This window comes from Ochlerotatus camptorhynchus, unplaced genomic scaffold, assembly GCF_037179485.1.
Source record: "Ochlerotatus camptorhynchus isolate MF236.1 unplaced genomic scaffold, CSIRO-AGI_Acam_v1.1 ptg000112l, whole genome shotgun sequence".
NCBI lineage: Eukaryota > Metazoa > Arthropoda > Insecta > Diptera > Culicidae > Ochlerotatus > Ochlerotatus camptorhynchus.
Genome location: NW_027040602.1, coordinates 2,936,794 through 2,961,994, shown reverse-complemented (window position 1 = coordinate 2,961,994; position 25,201 = coordinate 2,936,794). Strand labels below are relative to the sequence as shown.

Here is a 25,201-nt window from a genome sequence, read left to right as displayed (position 1 = left end):
GTAGAAAACTGGTTTCTGAAGCCTCCTTCAGATACTACTCTCGGACAGTTGACCAAATCCTGGCTGGGCAGGGGCAAGTAGCACAGAAACAGGAGGATATTAAGACTGGGACACAATGACTGGAAGTTGTTTGGAAAGGAGGGGATGGTCACATCTGCATGCATCTGCATCTGCATGTAGGGAAGATCACGGGTTCTCAATACATCTCTTACTTCACGGAAGGGTTGTCTACCTCGGGCCACTAGGGTATCCAACAGTCATGCTCTGGAGGCGTCATTACCCGGGCAATACCAAACTGCGTGATCGATGTCATCATAACCGGTTCTGTACCTACATATACAGGGTGATTCAGAATAACTGTCAACCATTTCACAAATATGCAATTCTCAATGGGTAAAATGGGTATATGTTCAAGTATTTTTGTTTTAAGTGTGTACACATATCAGCTTGTATTGATAGTAGGATTTGAAATTTCATTCGTTTGTGATTTCAAACAGCCATTGACGTCCAAATGGAGCATGGCATAAATCTGTAAAAAAATCGGGTGTTATCTTTTAGAAACTGAAATCTCTTCGAAAGAATGTAACATTTATTTTTGCATCATTATAGAGGTACAAAGGAACCATGCTTGGATAATCCGTTCAATATCAGAGCTTAAACGCATCACCGGGACTCAAAAAGTGCTGGAACTAAAGCGTGCGTGCCAGCTGTGGTTAATTTTCATGACAAATGTGGCTGATAATTAAGGTAAAGGGAGAGAGATTTGAAATAAACTATGCTTAGTTGAAGGTTATATATCCAGAATATCTGGAATATAATGATATCAAAAATTCATGCAAGCGTTCAATCGTTATGACCATTTTTAAAAGGGACAGCTATTCCGAATCACCCTGTATTACTGTCAACGAGGTTTATTCTATAGAGATGTGCGTCTAGCGAGTAGTGGTTGGACATAAGTCTTGACATCACTCGAATGAATCCCCGACTTACATCCAGACCTTTGAACCACGCTCTCGAAGAAACTTTGGAATAATGGAATGTAACCACCGCCCAAGAGAATTACTTGTCGAATGGTTTTGCCAACTTAAAAGAGAACTCTGACGTACTAATGGGGAAAATTCATCATGTGAAATTCTTCTATCATCAATCTCGCCTTGTTGTGCGCCCACCTTTGCAAGAGAGTCTGCCTTCTCATTGCCTGGGATTGAGCAATGTGAGGGGACCCATACAAAGGTAATCATATATGATCTTTCGACCAGCAAACTCATCTGCTCTCTTACCTTTGAAAGGAAATAAGATGAGTGCCTACCTTGTTTCATCGACCGAATAGCCTCAATCGAACTGAGACAATCCGAGAAGATGAAGTGGTCTATGGGCATGTCGGAAATCATCTCCAATGCGAAGTTGATTGCTGCTAGTTCAGCAACATAAACGGAACAAGGTTCCTGAAGTTTCCGAAAGGCGGTTGAGTATTCATTGAAGACACCGAAGCCAGTTGTTCCATCAGTGAAAAATCTTCTATTGCAATTGACTTGTTGGTACTTTTCAGCAAAAATACGGGGAATTCAGATAGGTCGAAGTTGATCTGGAACTCCTTGAATAGCCTGCTTCATGGAGAGATCATAGCCAATGGGGGAACTGTAGTTAGTAAAGCATTCACGAGGGGGGTTATAGCACGGAAGGCTAATCTCTGATGACATATAATTAAGATAGATTAGCACGAATCTAAATTGGATGCTCAATTCGAGCATTCTTCGAAGTTTTCAATCACAAAGTTGTTACTGACACTACATTTAATCAATATTCTTAATGAGAGCTCCCAGAAACGGTTCTGCAGGGGTTTTACTCCGGCTTGAACCTCTAGGCTCATATTGTGTGTTGAATGCATACCGCCAAGGGCAATACGTAAACAACGATATTGAATGCGTTCCAATTTGATTAGGTGGGCTTTTTTTTGCAAAAAGAGCCATACTCTCAAGAACTGAAAGAGCAGTTGTTTTATACAGTTTAATTATGTCTTCCGGGTGAGCACCCCACCATGTCCCGGAAATTGATCGTAGAAAGTTGATCCTTCGTTGCGATGAAAACTCGATCCCTAAATTTCTTGCCCAGAAAGACAGATTATTTAGGGAATTTTGCAATGGTCTTTACAAAATTTCCGCACGTGGACCTCTCAGGGAAACCACGGCCACGTTTGCAAGCTGTCTAAGCGTGCATCGATTATCTAAGCAGTTATCAATATCTTTGACATATAAATTATAAAGTAAGGAACTTAAACATGAACCTTGGGGTAAGCCCATGCAGCTAATTCTAAAAGTTGTCAGTTGACCTATATTGAAGGTCATTTGTTTTTCTGACAGCAAATTACTACAGCACTACTGTGCAAACTGTCTCACAGTATGTCTATGGAAACTGAATCAAATGCGCCCTTAATATCCAAAAAGACTGAAACCAGTTGCTCCTTGTGCGCAAAGGCCAGTTGAATATCAGATGAAAGCATCGCTAGACAATCGTTTGTTCCTTTACTCTTTCGGAAACCAAATTGCGTATTTGAAAGTAGGTTGTTTGATTCAACCCAATTGTCAAGTCTTGATAATTTTTTCTAATAATTTCCTCAGGCATGATAACATAGAGATCGTACGGTAAGAACTGTGATCAGACGCTGGTTTCTCAGGATTTTGAATAGTTAGCGCATTAAGCGCATGTGTTAGCGCATGTTACACATTTTAGAGCTATGATGTATTCGGAGAAGTTTTTTGCTATGCTAATGCGCTTCTTTTAAAGTTTTCATACCGATGGTTAAATCTCCTTAAAGTGAGATAGAACATTTAAATTTGTGTAAAGAAAGAGAGAAGGATTAATAATTTCCATTTTGTTCCACTACCTTATTTGCTAATATTTGACATATACGCGTATTTCGTCTAAAAAAAATTAAAATAAAAAATACGCCCTAGAGTGATATTAATGCCTGTTTTCCACTGACCTTTCTACTCATATTGACATTACTGTGCCAAATTTGAACGGATTTGAATGGGATGTGCATTTACGGGAGACTTTTGAAGTTATTAAAGGGTGTACCGTTTAAAATCCGCACACACTCAAATTGCTCTAACTTTTTGATCCATTGGGTAAAATTAATTGAAATTTTGCGTAAACATAGTTTAATGTGTATTGTTTACACTCTCTGAGTTGATTTCATCAAGTGCGCAACGAAAGAACAGTGCGTCCGCGAAAAAGATTTGCACGAGTACTTTGAGAATAAGGATCTGTCGCATCATGGTGCCATTGGAAAAAAAAGTTGCGAATCGCAAATTCCACGGTGTCTGGGGTTCGAAGAACGTCTGACTGTTGATCGAAAACGAAGATCCGAAAAAAGCCATCAGGTCAACGAGAACGATCACAAACGCGTGGTTGGGGCCTTTAAAGGGAAACCGAACGCCTCAGTTCGAGATGTGGCTAAAACAGTTGCATGTGAGCAAGACTTTCGTGCAGAATACCAAAACTCGAGCTGGACTACGTACGTTTAAGGTTCCAAAGTCCCCAAACCGTAACGAGAAACAGAATACGGTCGCAAAAAGCAGTGCCCGGAAGTAGTACGATCAGAAGTTAACGAAACCACACTGCTGCGTATGTAATGGATGACGAGACATATGTGAAGACGGACTTCAACCAGATTCCGGGAAACCTGTATGTGACTGCCAAGGATAAGTGTGATGTTCCCGAGAACCTCCAGACACAGAAGATGTCGAAGTTCGTCTAGAAGTTCTTAATTTGGCAAGCGATTTGTACTTGCGAAAAGCGATTTGTACTCCGGAACTGCGCCCAATAGAAAAAATACTGGGCCATTATCAAAGAGCACCTTCTAAAACGACCTAAAGTGGTAAAGAATGTAGAAGAAATGAAGAAAGCATGGGTTAATATGCAGAAAACTGTCAATTTTGAGGTCGTGCAGAACCTTATGGCTGAGGTTAAGGCCAAGGTTCGCGCATTCACACAAAATTTGGTGATAATCGGATAAAAACTCGAATTTTGAGAATGAATTTTGTGTGTCCCGATTTTAAACGGTACACCCTTTACATACAGGCGTATATGAGATCAGCGAGAATGCGCTTGGGACAAGTAGACAAGATATGAACTGGGTTCCTTTTCATGTTGCCTATGGCACCCTGGGAGGTTCTATTGATGAGAATGTTTTGGGTGGAACGGAGAATCTGACTAGACAGGATCTAGAGATCTTGAATGACTCGGTTCAAGAGATTTAGAATGGCAACATGCAGGTTGTCTATTAGATTGTCGTCGAGGACCTGACCCAGAAAAGCAAAATATGTTCCTTTGTCAAAGCCCTGTCGATCGGGCATGATCGAGATGATGGTTTTCTCGAAGGTACGTTGTCAATTTTCTGTTGATGCTCCTTTCGTAATCTTACATGGTTAATGCGATTGGACGAAAATCCTTGGGTTTAATTGATAAAGACCTGTTGAAAGGTATGGGGATAACCATGATGTTACGCCAATGTTTGCCACGTCAGTCGTTTTGCCAGCAACGAGTTATTTTTTTTAAGAAGCATTTGTTTCCCCCGGTAGGGGCTAAGGCATAGGATATCCAATATCGTCAGGACATTAGATTTGCTTCTAGTGAAAGCAAAGGATAATTCCTCCATGGTAAAAGGTCTTTACAATCGAACGAAATTACGGATTGATACGGAGTTCGTGGATACTTTGTTGCGCAATGAATGGCTGGTATCGAGTATCGTAGGTCATGCGTTGGGATTGTCCGTGGGTGAGCAGCAAGTGGGTCGAGTATCACCGTTCAACCGTGTTCGTTTCCAGGTGCAAGGCGGTATATATGGTAGGATTCGGAGAGTGATCAGGATTGTTATGGAGGGATTAGATCCTCTCAAAAACGTCAGCATAGAGGAGGAAGCCAATCAGAGCCACGCTCCTAGACGGTTAAGGACGTCCCTGATGCTTGGTTGTATACCATAGAATTCGCGGGGGGCTTCGTACTGACAGTGGGAGAGTTTGGTAAGTCCCGTTCTGAAACGTGATAAAATTACATGAATGCGGTGATCGAGAGCATCCTCTGATCTTCCTGTATCTCCCTTAATTTTCCGTACAAACGGATCTCTTGATTGTGCCAAATTAAATGTTCATGAGTCCCAGATTACCCAGTTCTTCAGAATCTTCGCTGGGACCTTCCGATTGAACGAGGAGGCTCCCTTCCTGATGCTGCGAGATGATCCGCTTCAACAATATCGCGTATACCGCAGTGCCCAGGAATCCAGATGAACACGGTATTTACGGGTGCGTGCCTCTGGATACCCTGAATCCACGGGTGTATGACAAGGTCCGAAACAAGTGCTTCGACGACGCTTGCAGAATCGGTGACATTTACGAAGGCAACAGCGGCTTCACCCGAGAATTAATTAATTAATTTATCTTTATTAGGGAAGCTTTCAGCCTGGGGCTGGTTCACCTCTAATTTTCACCCGAGAAGGCAAACCATTAGTTCGGGAGTTGGTGGCATACAGACACTTTGGAACCGCGGTGCCAATACCGGCAATTCCATGACAACTGAGCCGTCAGAGTAGCTGTATTTGGTTTGTAGTAAGCTAGCTGTATTTGGTTCGCTAAAACTCCATCACCGATCTTGCGGGGGAGTTGATCCCAGATCTAAACTTCTTCTCAATCATCATGTCGTCATAAAAAATCCTACGTAAATGTGTTTGAAGCAATCATTTATTTTATGAAAATTAAAAATAGCTGAACAGCAAATGATCCAAAATAGACAAAATTTAGGACCGGTATGAACTGTTAAGAACTTATGTACAAAGATGCTGAAAATGCTAATAAACCTTATTTATTTGAATTAAAAAAAATGCTAGAGTTTATAAACGTGTATACGATTCAAAATTGTTCATGACAAATTTGCGTGTAACAAAATTCTGTTAAACATTTTCGAGCAACCTACATTCAGCCAAACGGCAATATGCCAAAAGTACCATCGAATGAACCGGTTCTGACCGTTTTGCCCATCTCTGTCACAAATGCAAAAAACGGACGATTTAACAAGTGGTCACAAATGCCTTTAAAAACGCCGAAATAAACTTCTAAGCGCCAAATTACTAGAAATGGCCTGACGATCGCTAAACTGTCCAAGAATAGCATTAAAAACGCCTAAATGTCATTGAGCGTTCTGATTGATCGCCCACGGTTGCTACTCTGTTATTGCCGGATCATCTGTAATTACACAGAGAACCAATAGACGGTGCTTGGGACTAGAATTCATCCTCAATGTGTCAACACTGGTGATCTCAAACTAGGCAATAACAGCGCCAGCCGCGCCCGAACACAGGTCAAGCAAGAAATGGGTAGGAATCTGTTGACGTGACACTCATTTTGATGGAAGCCGAGGAGTCCTCTGCACTTCCACGAGGAATCACTGGGATGTTGGGTAAGAAGGTAGGGTTTGTTGCAGGGTTCGTAAGCTGAATTGATGTCCTAACGATTATATAACGCGAAGGAGCTTGGGATTGAACCCACGGTCTTCTACTCAGTAAGTAAAAATGTTTGCCACTAGGCAAACAAACTCCTTTTTAATCATCGATTTGCTGTGATTACCATGTGGTCATAATAACAAATAAAACGATTGACGAATCTTGAAAATGGATGGGCCTGCTCAGTAAGCAATAACGGTCACTCTAAGGCCACTGAGCCCCTCATATCATCATAGTTGTGGTAACCATCCAAACCCGAAACCGACGGCGACGACAAGTTTCGCAAACTAAACAAGCGATTTGACCATAAATCTCTTTAATATGAAAGGACCTGGATCCGCGTTTTTCTGCTCAGCAAGCAAGCCACTGCAACTGACAATCTTTCAAATCCGTTATCTAAAAGCTACGAAGAACTACTTAGGCCTTCAGTAAATTCCCTTTCACGTGACGTTCAATGTTTCGATTTGTTTCAACACATTGCACAGTGGTACAGAATGCAGATTTAGCTGGAATGATATGTTTTGAGCCTGAAATTGAAACTTTAGACTAAAAGTTTCTTCTACAAAGTTGTTCCTTATAGTTAGGCCCTCATTTTTATGACAATGAATTCTAAGGTGGTTCCTATTATCATTAAAATCAAAAATCTAACTTTTTTGTTTGAATAAATTAAGGTATACATTCTTCGGCAAAGTTATAGCTGAGCTAATTTCAAGCAACTTTGTTCAAAAGAACTTTTTTGTATCTCTTAAATTGGCCGATTTAGAGCTATTTTCTTGAATTGAGTTAGGGTGGCTCTTAAAAAAACAGTTTTTTTGCTCTATTTTTCTTATTTCGAATTACTCAGCAAAGGTTTCTACAGATAACTTTTAGATATTAAAAAGGCGCAAATTTTTGCTGTACAAAGCTTGTCAATACCTTCCGCCGATCAAGAGTTATTGACGTTTGTATACTAAAAATATGCATTTTTCAAATGGTAATATCTCTGGTTGGGGCAAACAAAAAAAAAAAGTTTTTTTGCAGCATTTGAAAGGGCGTATGTTATTCTCAATAATATGAAAAAATTGGAGGTATGTTATTTTTTAAACTCGTATAAAATCAATTTGAATTTATTCATATTTTTTACTATATTTGAGTATATCTTTTTTATTAGAAGAGATACAGGCAACAAATTTAGCTATAAAACATTCGTCTTTAAGAGTTTAAAAATGCTCTAGAAGATAACTTTCATGAGAATTTTCAAATAAAAAAGTTATTGCTAAAAAACTATTTTTTCCAGGAACACCCTAAGTCAACTCCGAAAAATTACTCTAAAATGAGAACGTTAAGAGATAGAAAAAAAATTTCTTCGACAAAGTTGCTTGCAAGTAACTTAACTACAACTTTTTTGAACAACACATGTTTATATTTTGTAAAACAAAAAAGTTAGTTTTAAAAATTCCCTAATTTGAGGGCCACCCTGACGTCTGCAAACACCAAAAGAAGGGAATTTTTAAGAACAAAAACTTCTTCGAAGACACTTAATGTCCAAATATTGAAACAAATGTACTATCTCATTTTATATAAATTTGTCATTAGAGTGGTCCTATGAAATCCATCTTTTGCCAATAACTTTTTTATTTGAAATTTATCATGAAAGTCATCTTCTAGAGACTTTTAAAACTCTTTAAGACGAATGTTTTATTGCTGAATTTGTTGCCTGTATCTCTTCTAATAAAAAAGATATACTCAAATATAGTAAAAAATATGAATTAATTCAAATTGATTTTATACGAGTTTAAAAAATAACATACCTCCATTTTTTTCATATTATTGAGAATAACATACGCTCTTTCAAATGCTGCCAATAAACTTTTTTTTTGTTTGCCCCAACCAGAGATATTAACATTTGAAAAGTGCATATTTTTAGTATAAAAACGTCAATAACTCTTGATCGACGAAAGATATTGACAAGCTTTGTGCAGCAAAAATTTGCGCCTTTTTAATATCTAAAAGTTATCTGAAGACACATTTGCTGAGAAATTCGAAATAAGAAAAATAGAGCAAAAAAAAACTGTTTTTTTAAGAGCCACCCTAACTCAATTCAAGAAAATAGCTCTAAATCGGCCAATTTAAGAGATACAAAAAAGTTATTTTCAACAAAGTTGCTTGAAATTAGCTCAGCTATAACTTTGCCGAAGAATATATAGCTTAATTTATTCAAACAAAAAAGTTAGATTTTTGATTTTAATGATAATAGGAACCACCCTAGAATTCATTGTCATAAAAATGAGGGCCTAACTATAAGGAACAACTTTGTAGAAGAGACTTTTAGTCTAAAGTTTCAATTTCAGGCTCAAAACATATCATTCCAGCTAAATCTGCATTCTGGACCACTGTGCATTGGTCAGGCTAATAAAACAAGCTATTCAAATGGAATTAAGCAATCAATAATGTATCCCAAACTGGATCTAACGCGCGCCTTATTTTTTTTTTTCTAAACATTCCGAAACGTTCCAGTCAGTATCTATAAGTTACGATTTTCTACAATAGTAGCCTGGGATGAATCGTAATGTCTTTGACTCAACTACAGGGCTGGTAGTGGGTATGTGATGTAATAGTAGTGACTTAAGTGCCTAAAACTACGAAAATAGTGACCAAATAGTAACTTTTAAACAATAATAAAGTGACCAAAAGTGACATTTATTGATCGGAAAGCTATGGTTCCGTTATTCCGGTATTTCGCATGCTTTTTAAAATAAAACAAATGATAAATTTGTTATTGAAACATAAGTATGAATTGAATAAGCAAGAGCACGTTTCAATTCTAAGCTCCATTTCTTCACTCTGCAGATCACGAATTTTTTTATCGCGAAATAGAGACACAAAGAAAAATGTTCAAAGTACCGATTTTAGACATCAATTTTTGAAGATATAGAATATACCTATTTGAAGCGATGCATTTAGAAACATGAAGAACTGCAGTCTAGAATTAAATGTACATAGATATAAGTTAGCCATGAGTATATTAATAAAAGATCCTTCTCTTCTTTGTAGTCGCTATAACGTTATAAGTCTGTTTACTTTGCTCCATTCGTCCCAAGAATAGAATCTTCTGTAACATAGAAGAAGAATCATAACTCTGGGACAACTTTTCCCGATCGCAGTTTAAGAAAAAATCTCATTATTATGGCATGAGGAAAATTTTCCCAGATGGAATGATCACGGACATAAAACAAAATTTAATTAGGACTTAAAATCTCGATCAAGAAAAATTACACATTTAGGAATACACTTTAGAGTTTTAATTTTTTTTTTCTAAAACCTGAACTTGGAATTTCTGTTTTTGTATTACCGAAATATTAATATGGAGAAAAATACAATAGATTTTAATGGACTTAAAAAGGAACTCAAAGATCTGTGACATGATTATTTTTCTCTGCATGTTTGGACGGATACTAAAGCTACCGGAGGTCAAAGATTATTCAAATTTCTGGCCTTTGAACACATGTTGAGAGCTTGCAATTTTTTTCTAGATAATTTTTTGACATTATACATTGAACCAAAGAGAAAGTTTTTTTTTACCTGAACATTCAGATAACCTCTTCAAAATAGGAATTCAATGACATGGTAATGAATTCCACTGGATTCACTGATCCAGTCCACATGTCATGCTGGTGAAGGTTAAGTATTTCGTGATTTCATGGTTCAATTTTCTCGTCGTATTCGTAATTCAAAAATGACGATGGAAGAAAGTGCGCTCCTTTATGTTTTCAAGCGTAAGTTTTATAATTTTTATAAATTAACACTCATTTATAAATTAAAAATAAAATTGCAGAATAAGAGTGAATTTCAATTTTTCTAGAATACAATCATTTAATGACTCAATTAAATCGAAATATAAATCTATAGTTTATCATTACTACAAAATCCAGTAAGATAATTTTTTTTTGTGAAAATCAATTGATTTCTATGTGAATCACTCAAATGTAACACGTAATATTCACCTGAAAAGTATGATGGAAAATATGAACATGTCTATTCAGGTGAATTTTAAGTAACTTTTAGTTGCAGTGTAGGCTTGGATAACTTTCAAGATCTCAATGTAAAACAGCCAGAATATTGGATCTAAAACTTTTTTTAGCAATCTCAACAACAACAACAATAACAATTTCAAGATAAAATAAAATAAAATATTAGATTTCGTGAACAGTAAACGTTTCCATATGTTCGCAACTCTTCTTGTCAGACTTTACTCTGAGTCTTTAAAGTCAAATTATTTACTCTCAACATTGGTCGTAAAAAAGTGACTTTAGTGACTAAATTTTAAAGAATAGTGACTTTAGTGACTTTTTGATGAAAAATGACTTTTTAGTGACTGACTTGAAAATAGTGACCAAGTCACTAAAAAGTGACCTGCTACCAGCCCTGCAACTATGTTCTTGCACTCGGGTGCACACCTTACGAACAGTATCGCTTTAACTTCACAATTCAACAGGCATTGTGACTACTTCTCGGAGTCTTGTCACTATTAACAAGGCATAAAAAGTATAAAGGACTAAAATAATTTCCTTTGATTACTGAAAAATCCTGTTCCCCTAGTTTGAAGTTGTCAGGACTAGGGTTTGGAGGTAGATCTTCTACCAGTAACGCACAACGAAAAGAAGATCTACCAGCGTTACTGGTTCTATATTCAGCCTTTCCAAACTGGTTTTAAAAAGCCAAAATGGCCTTAAGATATGAAAAATGACCTGCAAACCTCCATTAAATGATAATACAGCTCTGAACACGCTTAACATTAAAAACGCCCAAATAACTCATTAATAATAATAACAAATTGGCAATTTTGAAACGGGAAAATATTTAAGAAAATAAATATTCTGGTATGATGTTTTCGAAAGTCTGAATGCTTCTATCAATTTCGTTAAAAAATTGTTCAAGTATTAGCAAACTTTTAATAATTTGAAAAAAAGTAATGGAAAAAGAGTAAAGGCTAAGATTTTTACTTATATGGATTATTCCAGCATAATTTATAATTACGATAAACTTTGCACGAACTTTAAAACCATGAAGGCAACCCGTGATCCACAAGTGGGTCGCAACCCATAGATTGAGAAGCGCGTTACTGGGTAACGTTAAACATAAGCGATCTTCCGGAATGACTTTTAATGTTTCGTGAAAATATCCCAAGCACACCCCTCTGTATCTATACTTGAACTCTACCCTGATGGATGGAAATACATAACAGTGGTTACAGGAGGGGTTGATTTCTTCACCTGCGCTTAACTTAAACCCGATCAAAAGTTTAAGGTTGACGAAATCGGCCCTAAAACTGCATAAGAGCTTATTCAGTTTAAAAAAAATATGCTTCGTCAGCTAAAAAATGACTTGTGATGCTTCACGTATCATTAACGCAAAGATTTTTGGAGTGCAGAAAAGTGATTCATAAGAAGTCGGCGTCGATGTAAGTTGCTGTTAACACTTCAAGCACCAAACTAAAATCACATTTTCACTATTTTTGTTGCTATCTCCGGTAATTTTAAACAGGTTTCATCTTTTTGGATAGGATAGTAGTTCCTCTTTCTTATGGTACACATGGTGGGTAAGATTGTTTGTTCTATTAAAAATAATCGTGAGCGATAGAAAAAAGCAAACTGGAACTACTATCTAACTCAATAACAAAATGAACAATAGATATGTAGGTAGATAGGAGGAAAAAAAACAACTATTCTAGTAGCTGAGAAAAACTAGGAAAAATATTGAAAGTGTCTGTAAACAACACAAGATCAAAATAATTACATTCACTCCTTCGCAGGTCCACAACTTTCGGCAGTTCCTTCAAACGTGGAGTGTCACAGTGTTTCAGGAAAACATGAGATTAATGTTTTTATATAAAAATAGCTCTGACTAGTGAAAAATGTTGCTTGGCTAGTGTGTCATACTAGAAGCAAACAAACAAAACCCAAACAAAATACAATATAAGTGTGAGGCGGAGCAACTTATTGCATATGAAAAAAACAATGGATTTAAAAACGAACTCTTACGCTTTGACTCAATCAATCGCCAATAAGCACTGAAAATTTATCTTGGCTCCTATAGTCCGATTCTGCAAATAAAGGAAAATTGGAGAAACAAAAAAAAATCTAAATAAAATTCGTTTACAACGTTATTGTTCCCATGACTTTAATCCGTGTCAGTTTGGTTAGAATGAATGCATCGGAGAAGGTAGTGGTTGTTAACTTACAAATACACGCAAAATGACCCCAAATAAATGATGGCACACACCAAAAGCGAACAAAAAATAATAGCCCAAAAAAGGAGTAAAAAACTGGAATAACTACTTTTTTTCTCACCCGAAGGTCGCCGGATGCTATCGCTGGGCGCTTCCGGGATAAATGCTGCCACGGCAATTGCACAGATCACCATCAGTGCACCGAACACAAACGGTGGACCGGGCATCAGTTGTGAGTACTCATCCTCAATGATGTGATGACTGCCACCCAAACCGTGCAGTGTTTCGTTCCGTACGAATTTACTACCATCTAAACTGCCTAGGGCGCTGCCACTGCCGACTCCAATGGCACTGCCACCGACCGCCGAGTTCAAACTGGCCACTGCATTGTGCTCATCGTTCAGATCTACGTGGAAAACGTAGAAGATGACACCGAACATGGCCGGCCCAAGCCCATTACACAGGCCACGCATTCCCGTCACCATGCCCTGAACAACGCCTGAAAGCACGTTGGAAAAGCATTAGAGAATCACGAAAACGATTATATCACACGGTTTTATTACCTTGTTGATCTGGATTTGAGTGTATCGAGACGAATGCGCTAATGGCTGGATAAGTAATTGACGCAAGTGACGCTAGGATTCCGGCAGCCCACATCATCCTGTAGATGGAGGAAAACAAATTTGGCGATAGAGAAACCCGTGTTCAAGGTCACGATAATTCTAATCCGGCTCTACTTACCAAGTTTGACTGCCAAAACCATACCACAGCAGCTGTAGCATTTCAAATAGTAATCCTATTATTATAGTACGCTTAGCACCAAGTACCCTGCGAGGAGAAGAACCAATATTGAGAGTTGACGAAAAGACAACACGTGGCTACACACTTACTTCATTAGATCACCTAGAATAACCTGCGCCAGTATGCTCAGTATACCAACGACGGCAATGAAGATGGACACATCTACCGAGCTGAAGTGCATCTTCAGCTTTAGGTAGACGAAGATACACGAATATTGTCCGGCTTCTGGCAAGTAGGATAGTAATACTGTCACGCACTGCATTAGAATGGTCTGGTCCAAACCGACCTTCCGTAATGCCTGTTAGTTTTATTGGATAAATGGGTCAATAAGTTAGCAGATTTTACGGAGTAGGACTTACGGCAAAGGGATCGGCCTGTTCCCAACTAATCGGTGCACCCCACGAACTGGGCCGCACCTTTTCCGGTAAGCTTTCCGGCACTGCCACTAGGATAAAAAATACATCTAGGACTGCGATCGCTGTCGCTAAAGCTACTATAAGAGGTTCTGAATATTTGTCATTCAGATAGGCGCCGAGGGCAGGTGAAATGACCTAAAAACAAAACAAAAAACAAATGTTAGAAATCAATTGAATATTTTGTTTATATTTGGCAACAGTCACCAAGCTAGCAGCAAATGTGGCCGACACCAGACCGTACGCCCGGGAACGGTCCTCCACGGTCGTTACGTCGGCCACGTAGGCGAACACCACCGAGAAGGTTACAGCGAACACTCCACTGATTGAGATCATTGCGAAGAACCACCTAAAACAAAGCAAAAAATTAACATAACCTCCAGAATGGCATAATAGTATAGCATGTCACGTTGACACCTACCACGAGTTGATTGACATCAGCGGTATGGGGGCGCAGGTGAAGAACACTGTTATCAGTAGGAAAAACTTTCGGCCCCACACATCAGACAGTGCACCGATGAGCGGGGCGCTTAGAAACGATAGGATGCCCTTGATGCCCATGACCAGACCGTTCATCAGGAATGTGTGAGCGGGGAAGGTCTGATTCAGTACCTGTGTTCCAAAACGAGCGCAGACGTAGGGTTGATGGAACGAAACAGGAAGATACAAAAACAAACATCGATTACATGAGTGTTATATTTTAACACCGAGTGGGTGGGTTATACTATGCGAAGATTCGGCAAACTGCAATTTCTATTTTTGCCCACTACTGGACTTCCAGAGGGTAGATAAGCATAGTCGATTGCGTGAAAGGTTTCCCCAGGGATTGACTTCTACACACGAGTGTAGAGACGTGCATTGGCGATTTGTTTTGTCACGTGTGTGTGTATACTATGGCGACATTTAAAAATGGGGGGGGGGGAAGAAAAATTTATTTTGTGTCGTTTAATGAAGTTAACAGAACTAAGCCTGAACAAGTTTAGAATCAATAATCAATTTTAAAAAAAAATTCTAATAGGGGAAGGGGTATCTCGTCTTATATGACACTAAGCCTTACTTTGGGGATGGGAAGGCCTTTGTTGAAAAATCCCAAAAAAAAACAGCTTTCGTAATTCTTGAATTGTCTCCATAACTACAAACGGTACTTACATTTATCACGGGCATCGTGAGCAGACCCCACGCGAAGAATTCCAAAAATATCACAACTAAGGCATGATACACGCTAGGCTCACCGATACCGGAACTCTGTGGGAAAAAATGGAAAGAAAATTAGAACATGTTTGTGATATGGAATATAAATGATGGATTAAAAACTAGTTTAAGCATCGCCAGCAAAGTGAGCCAAAGTAATTAAATGCTTATCTTATGATCATTTAGCACCTGAATAAAAAAAACGGACCAAACATGTCATCTTTATAGGTGGAATTTAAAACGCTTGAAGTTGTCCGAACTTCGTTTAAAATACTTCAACATGGCTAAGGACGGTCTGTCGATTTCTCTAAGGATGTTTTAGTTAAATTCTTATAACTTCCGAGGAAGTTCAATTAATTTACCTCTGAAACATTTTCGGGACTTTATCAATATCCCTTAAAGGAACTCTAAAACGTTTAATTATATGTTCTCTGAAAAAAACCCAAGTAGGGTAACGTAGGGCAAGATGAGTCAGCTAGTTTATTAATGTATGTGTTTGTCAAAATCAACAGATTCATTACAACACTAATGATTGTTTTCTTTTCAAATCTGCATTGGGGCTTCATGGCTCCTGTTGACGTTGTAAAACAGATTTAATCATTTAAATTATTAAATTTAAACCCATCTTGCCCCATCTTACTGTTTGAAAAAATCATGTAAATTTTATCCTATGACTGTTAATTAGTTTGTTGGTCATAGCTCAGCAAAACCGGTAAGCACTCTGAAACTTTCACCAGTGAAAGATAAAAAGTATTTAAGCATGAGAAAAATCATTACCTTGAAAATAGATTTCCCTGACTTTCCATTCGATTTTCCTCTACCGTAAAAAATTTCGTTGAAACATTTTTTCAGTTTATATTTCTTGTGCATTGCTGAAATAATTTACTTATATGCATGCTATTATTAAATGATGAGTTATGAATGTTCACGTGATGTTCGGGAAAATCTAAAAATTTCAACTAAAATTTACCACCCCGAATTTTTTATAAATTTCCATTCATAAAGGGTGATATGGTCAAAATTTGGTCAATATCAAATTTTGCATTTAAAAAACCTGAACACCCCTCATTTTGAAGGTGTGTGTGTGTAGAATGTTGCTCCTATTTTGATTTTGGAATTCACTCTTCAGTTGTCAAAATGCCATCCAAGCAAGAAGAGCAGCGTATCAAAATTTTGCTCGCGCATCGCGAAAATCCGAGCTACTCGCACGCAAAGTTGGCAAAATCGCTAAAAGTTGCCAAATCAACCGTTACAAATGTAATTAAAGTGTTTGGGGAACGTTTGTCGACAGCCAGGAAGTCTGGATCGGGGGGAAATCGAAAACCGGAAGCCGCTGAGACGACAAAGAGAGTTGCCGGTAGTTTCAAGCGAAACCCTAACCTCTCTCTCCGAGATGCCGCAAATAAGCTGGGTGTATCGTCTACAACCGTGAATCGAGCCAAAAAAAGAGCCGGACTATCGACTTACAAGAAGGTAGTGACTCCAAATCGCGATGATAAACAAAATACGACGGCCAAAGCGCGATCCCGGAGGCTGTACACGACGATGCTGACGAAGTTTGACTGCGTGGTAATGGACGACGAAACCTACGTCAAAGCCGACTACAAGCAGCTTCCGGGACAGGAGTTTTATACGGCAAAAGGAAGGGGAAAGGTAGCAGATGTTTTCAAGCACATGAAACTGTCAAAGTTCGCAAAGAAATATCTGGTTTGGCAAGCCATCTGTACCTGTGGCTTGAAAAGCAGCATTTTCATAGCTTCCGGGACTGTCAACCAAGAAATTAACGTGAAAGAGTGTTTGAATAAACGTCTGCTGCTTTTCCTGAAGAAACACGGTTGTTCCGTACTATTTTGGCCGGATTTGGCATCTTGCCATTACGGTAAAAAGGCCATGGAGTGGTACGCCGCCAACAACGTGCAGGTGGTTCCCAAGGACAAGAACCCTCCCAACACGCCAGAGCTCCGCCCAATTGAGAAATACAGGGCTATTGTCAAGCGGAACCTAAAAAAGACCAAAAAAAAACTGCTAAGGGCGAGCAGCAGTTCAAGGCAAACTGGCTTTCTGCGGCGAAGAAGGTGGACAAGGTGGCTGTACAAAATCTGATGGCAGGGGTCAAGCGTAAGGCCCGGCAATTCGGATTTGGAAAAGCCGAAGCCTAACTGAATATTTTTCCTGAATTTTATACTAATTGAACTTGAAAAAGAAATTTAATTTGATTTTTTAAATAAACGATTTCACCGATTTACACGCGTTTTCCCTTGACCAAATTTTGACCGTATCACCCTTTATAATAGAGGCGTCGCGTGCCTCATTTGTTTACCTGTGCACCAAACTTTGTTCGTTATAGTTTAACACCACATATTAGTTTTTGTTTTATTTTTCAATGCTCCATGAATTTGAGGGACATATTCTCAATTACTATATTAATCACTACCTAACGTAACATTTGAAGGGCCTATCATCTTGTGTAAACAAAACTTATATGGTCCTTTTCGCGCTAACCGAAGTAGGAGGAATTGCAAAGCTTAACTAATTCAAGCTGAACATTGCATTAGGTCCTAAGTAATATTGATCGATTCTCTTTGTCGACTTTCTATTTCGTTAATAACTTGAGCACATAACCATTTCTTGTTGTGTTTGTCATATTAGATGCTAGAAAAAAGCTTCTTTTATCGATCAGTGTGCTGAACATACCTCGGAATGTCTTTACATGGCTGTGGAGATACAAAGAGAAGGTCGACGGAGAGAATCTGTCAGTGTTACTTAGGACCTAATGCAATGTTCAACTTAAATTCTCGTTTTATCAAAAGACAAACTCTTTCGACTGAAGTGTAATAAAGAATATCCGTCAAACACTTCCGAAAACATTTGTTGATACAAAACAGTGTCAAAATCTAGAGAAAATGTATGGTCCCTGGGTAGGAAACTTGAATTAATTAACTCTTTATTCATCAGAACAACACTATCGGAATGAACCAGGGGAAACTCATAAGTGTTGACAGGCGCACCGGCGCAACTATCGGTAATAGAGAGAGAGAGAGAGCACTCTCTTTCTCCATTACTCTCTTTGTCTGCAATCAGATATCCAAGTGCACAACGTGAAATGCACGCTTTGGGCACCCATACATCACAAAAGTTATTCTAATTTAAACTCACACATTCAAACCGGTCTGCAAGTATGATAACGTCCAAAGCGTACCAGACTGCTGTTTCCGTGTTGCTCCCGTTTGACGCGTGACTGCTGAAAGCTTCAATTACAACTAGTGGTGCAAACCGCCATGTATTGTGGAAAACTTGTTTCAAGAGGTGATAGAAGGTCTACTTGGCTTACAACAGGCATTTGACCATTCACAAACTTGCCACCCAAAAAAGATCGCTTTTAGGAGCACTATTTAACGAATTTTGTCATGGTAGTGTTATCGACATGCTTAGAAATTAATGCATTAGGAATTAGGCAGACCATCCGAACTGAATTTAATCCTTTTTGAAGCAAACCAAGGTCGAAGATTTAATTGAACCACACTATAAAATAGTGTATTCATGGTCACTTGTGGTCTGGAGTAAAGAAGTACAGCTATAAGGTGACCATAAAATCTATAAAAATCTAAACGCATTTTTTTAATTATTTAAACCTGTGTCGTGCACAGGTTGCACATGTGGACGCGACGCCACTGTATTATAATCTCTACCTGCCGGCAAAATCTCATAAAAATCTGAGACGCTTCGCCCCGTACCCGATAGTAAAAAAAATCCAACAGCCATCTATGAAGAAGACCAAGAATAAGAAAAATAATTATAAAAAAAATGAGTACAAAATGTATCAGGTAACGAAAAGGAGGTTTGGATAGTATTGTAATGTTGCTTTCCAAGTCTTTCATATTTCGGACGTTCGTACTTCCATATTTCCGTATTCATAAGTTACATTTTAAGCTCCATTACATTTCACAGTGGACCAGTGGAATGAAAATTATGAGAAAATAAACATTTTGACCCAAAGTGATTTTCCAGTTCATCTGCCATTTCTCGAGCTTTTGCTTTCACAAGTGGATGCGGGACCCTAATAAAAATTGTATGGTTAATTTGCTTAACGACGTGTTCTGGGTATCATCCAAACCATTTGTGGAATAGTTCAATGATTTGGGTTATCGTTCGTTTATGGTTATTTTTTATTAGGGGAGAGCTAGATTACACTTTACTGATTTTTTGGCAACCATTCTTATTGACCACTCAACACAGTTCAATCGAGAATGAAAGTACGATGGACCAATGCGATTATCAGAACCCGTGACACAAAGTGGACGAGCATGAGTATCACGGTTTCCAACAATCGCGTTTGCTACCTTACCATCTATCATGGTGTAAAGGGATGATACTGTCATATGCAGCGTGACTTCTCCAACAACAACTGTAACCGGGTTGCTATTAATTGCCTCTACTTCTGCGAAAAAAAATGTCAAAGAACTGCTTGGTGATTCTTTCAGTCTCCCCTACCCAGCTCATTGATCTTATCCGGCAGAATGAACTTGCCTGAAGATTTGGATTCTTCCAAATAACTTCTCCTTCATCGGTTTGCAATAAAAGACTCATATAGTGCTCGGATAATAAGGAACCATCGTTACTCAATACTTTAGCCATATTATAATGACTGAATTCGTTCGCAGAATCGGGGCCTGGCGTTGCGAATAGCATACATTTTAAATCTTTACGATTGAACGATGTAATTTTCATAGAAACGTCATCCAGTTCGCTGATTCGATACATATCACACGTAACCAAATCTCTAACCGTACACTTTGATGACAAGCAACCTTGATCCCAATTAGGTGCAGAGAAATCTGGAATGATGGTATCACAGTACTGAGATACTTTTCTCCAAGGCTGTAACAATCTAAATCCAAGGTGGTCCGTAGCGAACCTTCCAAATCCCTCATACTTGGCTACGACTCAGCCCCATTGACGTCTTAAGCATGAGGCATTTTTCAATAGACGCAACAGCAGTTTTCTTAAAACTGTGCAATTTCCTCAAGATATCCTGTGCCCATTTTTCTCCGCCATTTACAATATGCTTGTTTATTTTAGCTATTACAGAATTCCTGTTCTTGATAGCTGAGGATAGTGCCGATTTTAACAAGAGTGGTAAAGGTTCTCTTTGAGTTAACGCTATGCAACGGGCATTTTGAGTATTTTTAGACAATCGGATATTTTCTTTCTTTTTTGTGGCCTTGTGGTTTGTCATGTAGGGTAGATTGCTCATCGAAAACTGAAGAAACTGTTTCATTGGATACATGAGTTGTGCGAGATTGAACAGATGACACCTAAGTAGATAAAACAATATTCTTCATAAATAACAATGCCATATTTATGGAAACACTATCTTTGAAACGAAAACTTAAGTATTGGAAAATTCGTTCATTGATTAAGGTTAAACATGAGTAGAATTAAATGCAACTATTTTTATTTTTTTTAAATGATTAATGTAAATGTTGTGTTCAGCAAAGCTGTAAGGCAAACGATTGTTTTGCAAAAAGGCATGTTCACAAAAAGACAACAATTTTACAACAATTCGGTTAATTGATCATCAAATACTGCCAAATAAGCTCATGCTCAAACCCTGGCTCAAACGCTTCAGCACGTGTTTCTTTCTGAATTCTTTGGTACATTTGTCCAATCCTTTCGATTTATCTCGACTGAATTCGCTAAGATAAAGTGATTTGCACATATACTTTGGTCAAGGGTAAAAAAGTTTAGATTGTGATTATGCGATCTCCATATGGACATTCAACGGAGAAGCATCCTTCGGTGAAACGACCAATTCGGCGAAAAGTCTCAATCTCCTTCATTACAGTAAAATTAATATAAAATGTTTACAATCACGAAACCTGCATTTACCATCCTTAAAAAGATGCTCATTCTTCAAAATTGGATTTTGACCTTTTGTCCTTTCGACCTATTGCCTTCCGATTTTTTGTCCTTTGGATCTTTTGTCATAGATTCATTTTTTTCTGTTCTGTTCGTATGGAAAGTGCTGTCTTTACGATGCGTTACGGTATTTTTGAATGATGCATTTTCAAATACATGTTTGAAGTACATAGCATACACTGAAAAAAGTTTTCATTTAGTTTCTAGTATATATATAGATTTCATTGGGCGCATAACGTTCATGTGATTTAGTGGTACAATTTCCAATTATTGGAAAATTGAATTTCACCATCCGAAAGGACTTGGTCACTTGAACAACTTTGCTGAAGACAGTAAATTTCTACATGGCCAGGATCATGAAATATTCTATGTTGGATCTAAGATCCATATATTATAGCACCCGTCATAAGTAACATAAAAGTGAAGCGCCTCTAGCGCGTAGGCGTAGTTCCCAATTAAACCTGAATCCAATGACACAGGCTTGTTGGTCTATCTCAGTACAAAAACTTTGTTGAAGACAGTATAGCTTTATATATTGAAATAAATTAGATAATCCACCACAGCCTCCATTAGTGAAAATCCCATAAGTTGTGGGTGTCCTTATTTGCGGTTATTTATTCACGCCCCCGTTACCCCGGCAATAAGGATTCCTGACTGTATAGTGGAAAAGGTTATGATTATTTTTTTATAGCATAGGGTGCTCTAAAAAATTGTGTTTTATAGAATAACTCATTTATTTCCATTTGTACGTGAAAGTTGTCTTCTGCAACTTTTTTTCTACTTATTAAACTGCATATTTGCTGCAGGAAGGCCTCGTTTAATTCGTTAATAAAAAAAAAGTAACTGTAAACTATCTCCAAAAATAAAGTCATTTTCAATTGTTAATATTTTCAGTTGGGGGAACAACGAGAAAACACTTCCTGCAGCAATCGAAATTGATGTTTCAATGCATATTGTGTTGGTGAAATTAAGGCGTAATAGTGTGAAATACATACAAATCGGTTATAGGCAAAAGAGATACCAAATAGGTTACTTGACCAAATAGATGCGTAATCAAAAGTTCTAAATGGGTCTAGAATACATCATTTACGATAAATTAATGCAGAAAAAGTTCACCCTAAGGTACTTATTTAAACTTGATATAAAACATGAACCATTAGAGATACAAAATTGGCAAGTTGCTTTAAATAAACAATACCTTGTCGAATATTATGACGGTCTATTCCCTCAAAGCCTCATCATCAGACGGATCTAATAATATAATTAAGTATTTCAATAGAATTTCTCAACGTTTAAGTGAGCAATGAATGCAGCCTAATAAACGCACACTAGAAGAAAGTCAGCACTGTTCACAGAAGCTGTATGTAAGAAAGACAAACGATGACAATGCTCTCATGACAATACATTTTCAATTTTTAACAGTAAAATTTCCAGCAGATTTAGATGAATTATAACAAGCAACATTGTGGTATCAATTTATTTTTCGCAACAAAGTCACGATCTGTGATGACAAAGAAGCAGATGAAATTTTGACGAAAATATTCGAGCAATGAAAATGATATTTGCCAGCCCTTACTTTGAACTCTTCTTCGTCTTCCTGCTTTCCGCTTCTTATGCGAGCGTATGCCTGCTCTGATTTTAGTGTTCTTTGAAGAATTTCCACGGTTATTATTAAGAGCTTTCGATGCCAACCAGTTCATGAGTTTGTACATTGTGTTGTAAGCACAAACCAAGTAGCATTGCAAGTTTTATCGAGGTTTTAAAGCATTCTACAAGTCCAAATTATGCTCCACAGAACCCTCATAAAACCAACATTGTTACTTGGGAATGATACTGTATGACCAGGGAAGCCGAGAATATGTCCAACCCGATAAATTTTCTAGACCAGAACGAGAATCGAACCCATCACCTCCGACTTAGATGTTCTTGCCTTATCTGACTAGGCAATCTGAGGCTTCAACTCTAGTTCCGTTTGAGTAATCAAGACGCAATGCTTCCCACATAATTAGTTCTAGTTTAACAAAACAACACCCACCGTTTGATGAAGTAGAAGGTTGCCTTTATCGTGTAAATGAGAAATTCGACCATTTTGAAATTGTTATTCATGCTAAACTGTTAACTAACGAGGGATTTTAAGGAAGCACAAAAACAAGCTCAATCTAAGTTTATAGAGCTTGCTTTCCATGTTTTAGGAGTTTGCGATTGCGATATGGACGTGTAACTGCTGGGTCACCCACAGGTATTTACCCTAATGTGATTAAAACTGGCCAGCAAATATGTGCATTGGGTTAAGCGCTTAATCTATGTCAAGGTCAGCGATTTTTTTTATTATTAAATAATAATATTGGAATAGAAGATTTTTCGGCCAGAGACTATTAGAGTACGAGCCAATCATGCTGCTCCTGTTTTCTCCAAAGAAACTAATCTTACAACTAAAAATCCCAATCCAAGATCAAACAAATTTTAAAATTAATCCGCTTATTTCAAGTAATGCCATAAATGGATTGTTCGGTCGAAGTCTGAGCAATCCTCTGTGTTCAACCACCGATGTCAATCTTCTGACTGCTAGCTTTATCCTTATAGTACATGATGTGACCTTACGAGATCGTTCTAGCAGCCTTTACAACAAAACGGGGAAAATGTGTCCCCAAAGGACAAAAAGTTCAAATGATATACCACTACTGGCAGAGACCAAAAAAAAAACTGACTACTGACTGGTAGCAAAAAGGCACACAATTAGACTAATTGGTTCTCAGTAGTTGCAGCAGCACCAGAATGATTTATGGTACGGCAAACCAATGACCTCCTGGTGAAAGCCTTTCACTCCCTTTTGATGTAAAAATTGCTGCTGCACAGTAATATAGCTGGTTTTACGGAAAATGATTAATTGGATATTATCTGCTGCAATCAGTGTTCGAAAAATCTGAGAGAATAAACTCACGTGCGAATCTACAATTCCGCTTGGAACTATCATGCATTTTTACACACCCACATTCATATCGCTAACAATTCATTCCAAGGAAAAACTCATAAAAACCGCTCAAACATCAATGCACATGTATGTTTCATTAGCTTTCTATCGAACAATGCAATGCAAATAAGACTAACAACAATGAAAAATGCCAAAATATGAAGCAATGAATTTGTCATCCGGAAATCTCATCGGTGATTATTGCGTTGTTGAATAAACTCATGCATGAGATTTGAGGCTTTCAGGTTTTTCACAACACTGGCTGCAGTAAGTGCTTGTGAAAGCAAGAGCATGTGGCATAAATTGAAATTGATATTGATATTAACCTTGCAATGATTGAAGATCACCCGCAGAAAGTAGATGAGATTCTGCTTCTGCTTGAGCTGCACCATGGTCACAGCTGGCAGTCCACTACAATTGCTTAGGTTCGAAGGCGTCGTTGTTATTTTACTATGCGGCGGCGCTCCACCTATGCCACCACTATGCGCATGACTAACACTATTTTCGTTGCTATCACTAACAGGGTTATCAACAATATTAACACTAGTGTCCAGCCCAGTCAGAACATCCGGGACGTTCAGTTGGGACTTATTGGACGTTATGGTAGCGGTAGTCGCGGCCGAATTGGTCGACGTAAGCATCGAATCGTCCTCTTCTTCGTCCTCTTCAGCACCTGTATCGATTTCAATGTCGCAGCAAACGGACGAATCCGATTCATGCCGTCGCGGTTCTCGCTGTAGGTTAACCGTTTGCTTATGCACGCCTGCTTCCAAGTCATCTTCGACACCATTTCTGCTTCTCCGTCTACCGTTTATCATGGGCGAGGTTTCCTCGGGAATATCACAACAGCTACTGCTACGACTATTGTTTATGCTTAGGTAATTGCTAATTTCATCCGGGTCGACACAGTTATCGAGCCGCTGCACTGAACTGCAGCAGCTTTCTATACCACCGTTGGATATCGACAAGGGCGTTATCGCCACATTGCTCCGACTGCAGGTTAGAGCTTGATTGTTGTACAACGACGGTCGTTGACTAATGTCACATGCGTTAACTTCCGGTCCAACTCCACCATCTTCTCCTGTACTATTATTCATTGCTAAACATTCGTTATTGGTAACAACGTTGCTTCTATCACAGATCACTTCATCACATTCGCTTCGGTTCCGCTGATGGGTTGTTCCTGTTTTTTTTTGGGAAAA

At 38.2% G+C, this 25,201-nt stretch overlaps 1 protein-coding gene across 6 annotated transcripts in view; it reads right to left on the bottom strand.

Moving 5' to 3' along the window:
- LOC135699602 (hippocampus abundant transcript 1 protein) overlaps window positions 1–25,201 on the bottom strand; it is an 86,945-nt gene that overhangs the window by 5,372 nt on the left and 56,372 nt on the right. For 2 of the 6 annotated variants that reach the window (XM_065219902.1, XM_065219901.1), the window contains exons 3-11: window positions 24,326–25,182; window positions 15,068–15,163; window positions 14,340–14,530; window positions 14,126–14,267; window positions 13,865–14,056; window positions 13,595–13,803; window positions 13,446–13,532; window positions 13,268–13,365; window positions 12,814–13,203 (exon numbers count right to left, since the gene is read on the bottom strand). In XM_065219902.1, the coding sequence (XP_065075974.1) occupies window positions 12,814–13,203; window positions 13,268–13,365; window positions 13,446–13,532; window positions 13,595–13,803; window positions 13,865–14,056; window positions 14,126–14,267; window positions 14,340–14,530; window positions 15,068–15,163; window positions 24,326–25,182 (2,262 nt within the window). Of the gene's footprint in view, window positions 1–12,516; window positions 12,579–12,813; window positions 13,204–13,267; window positions 13,366–13,445; window positions 13,533–13,594; window positions 13,804–13,864; window positions 14,057–14,125; window positions 14,268–14,339; window positions 14,531–15,067; window positions 15,164–24,325; window positions 25,183–25,201 lie in introns of all 6 variants that reach the window. The other 4 variants (XM_065219905.1, XM_065219904.1, XM_065219903.1 and 1 more) reach the window with 4 other exon arrangements.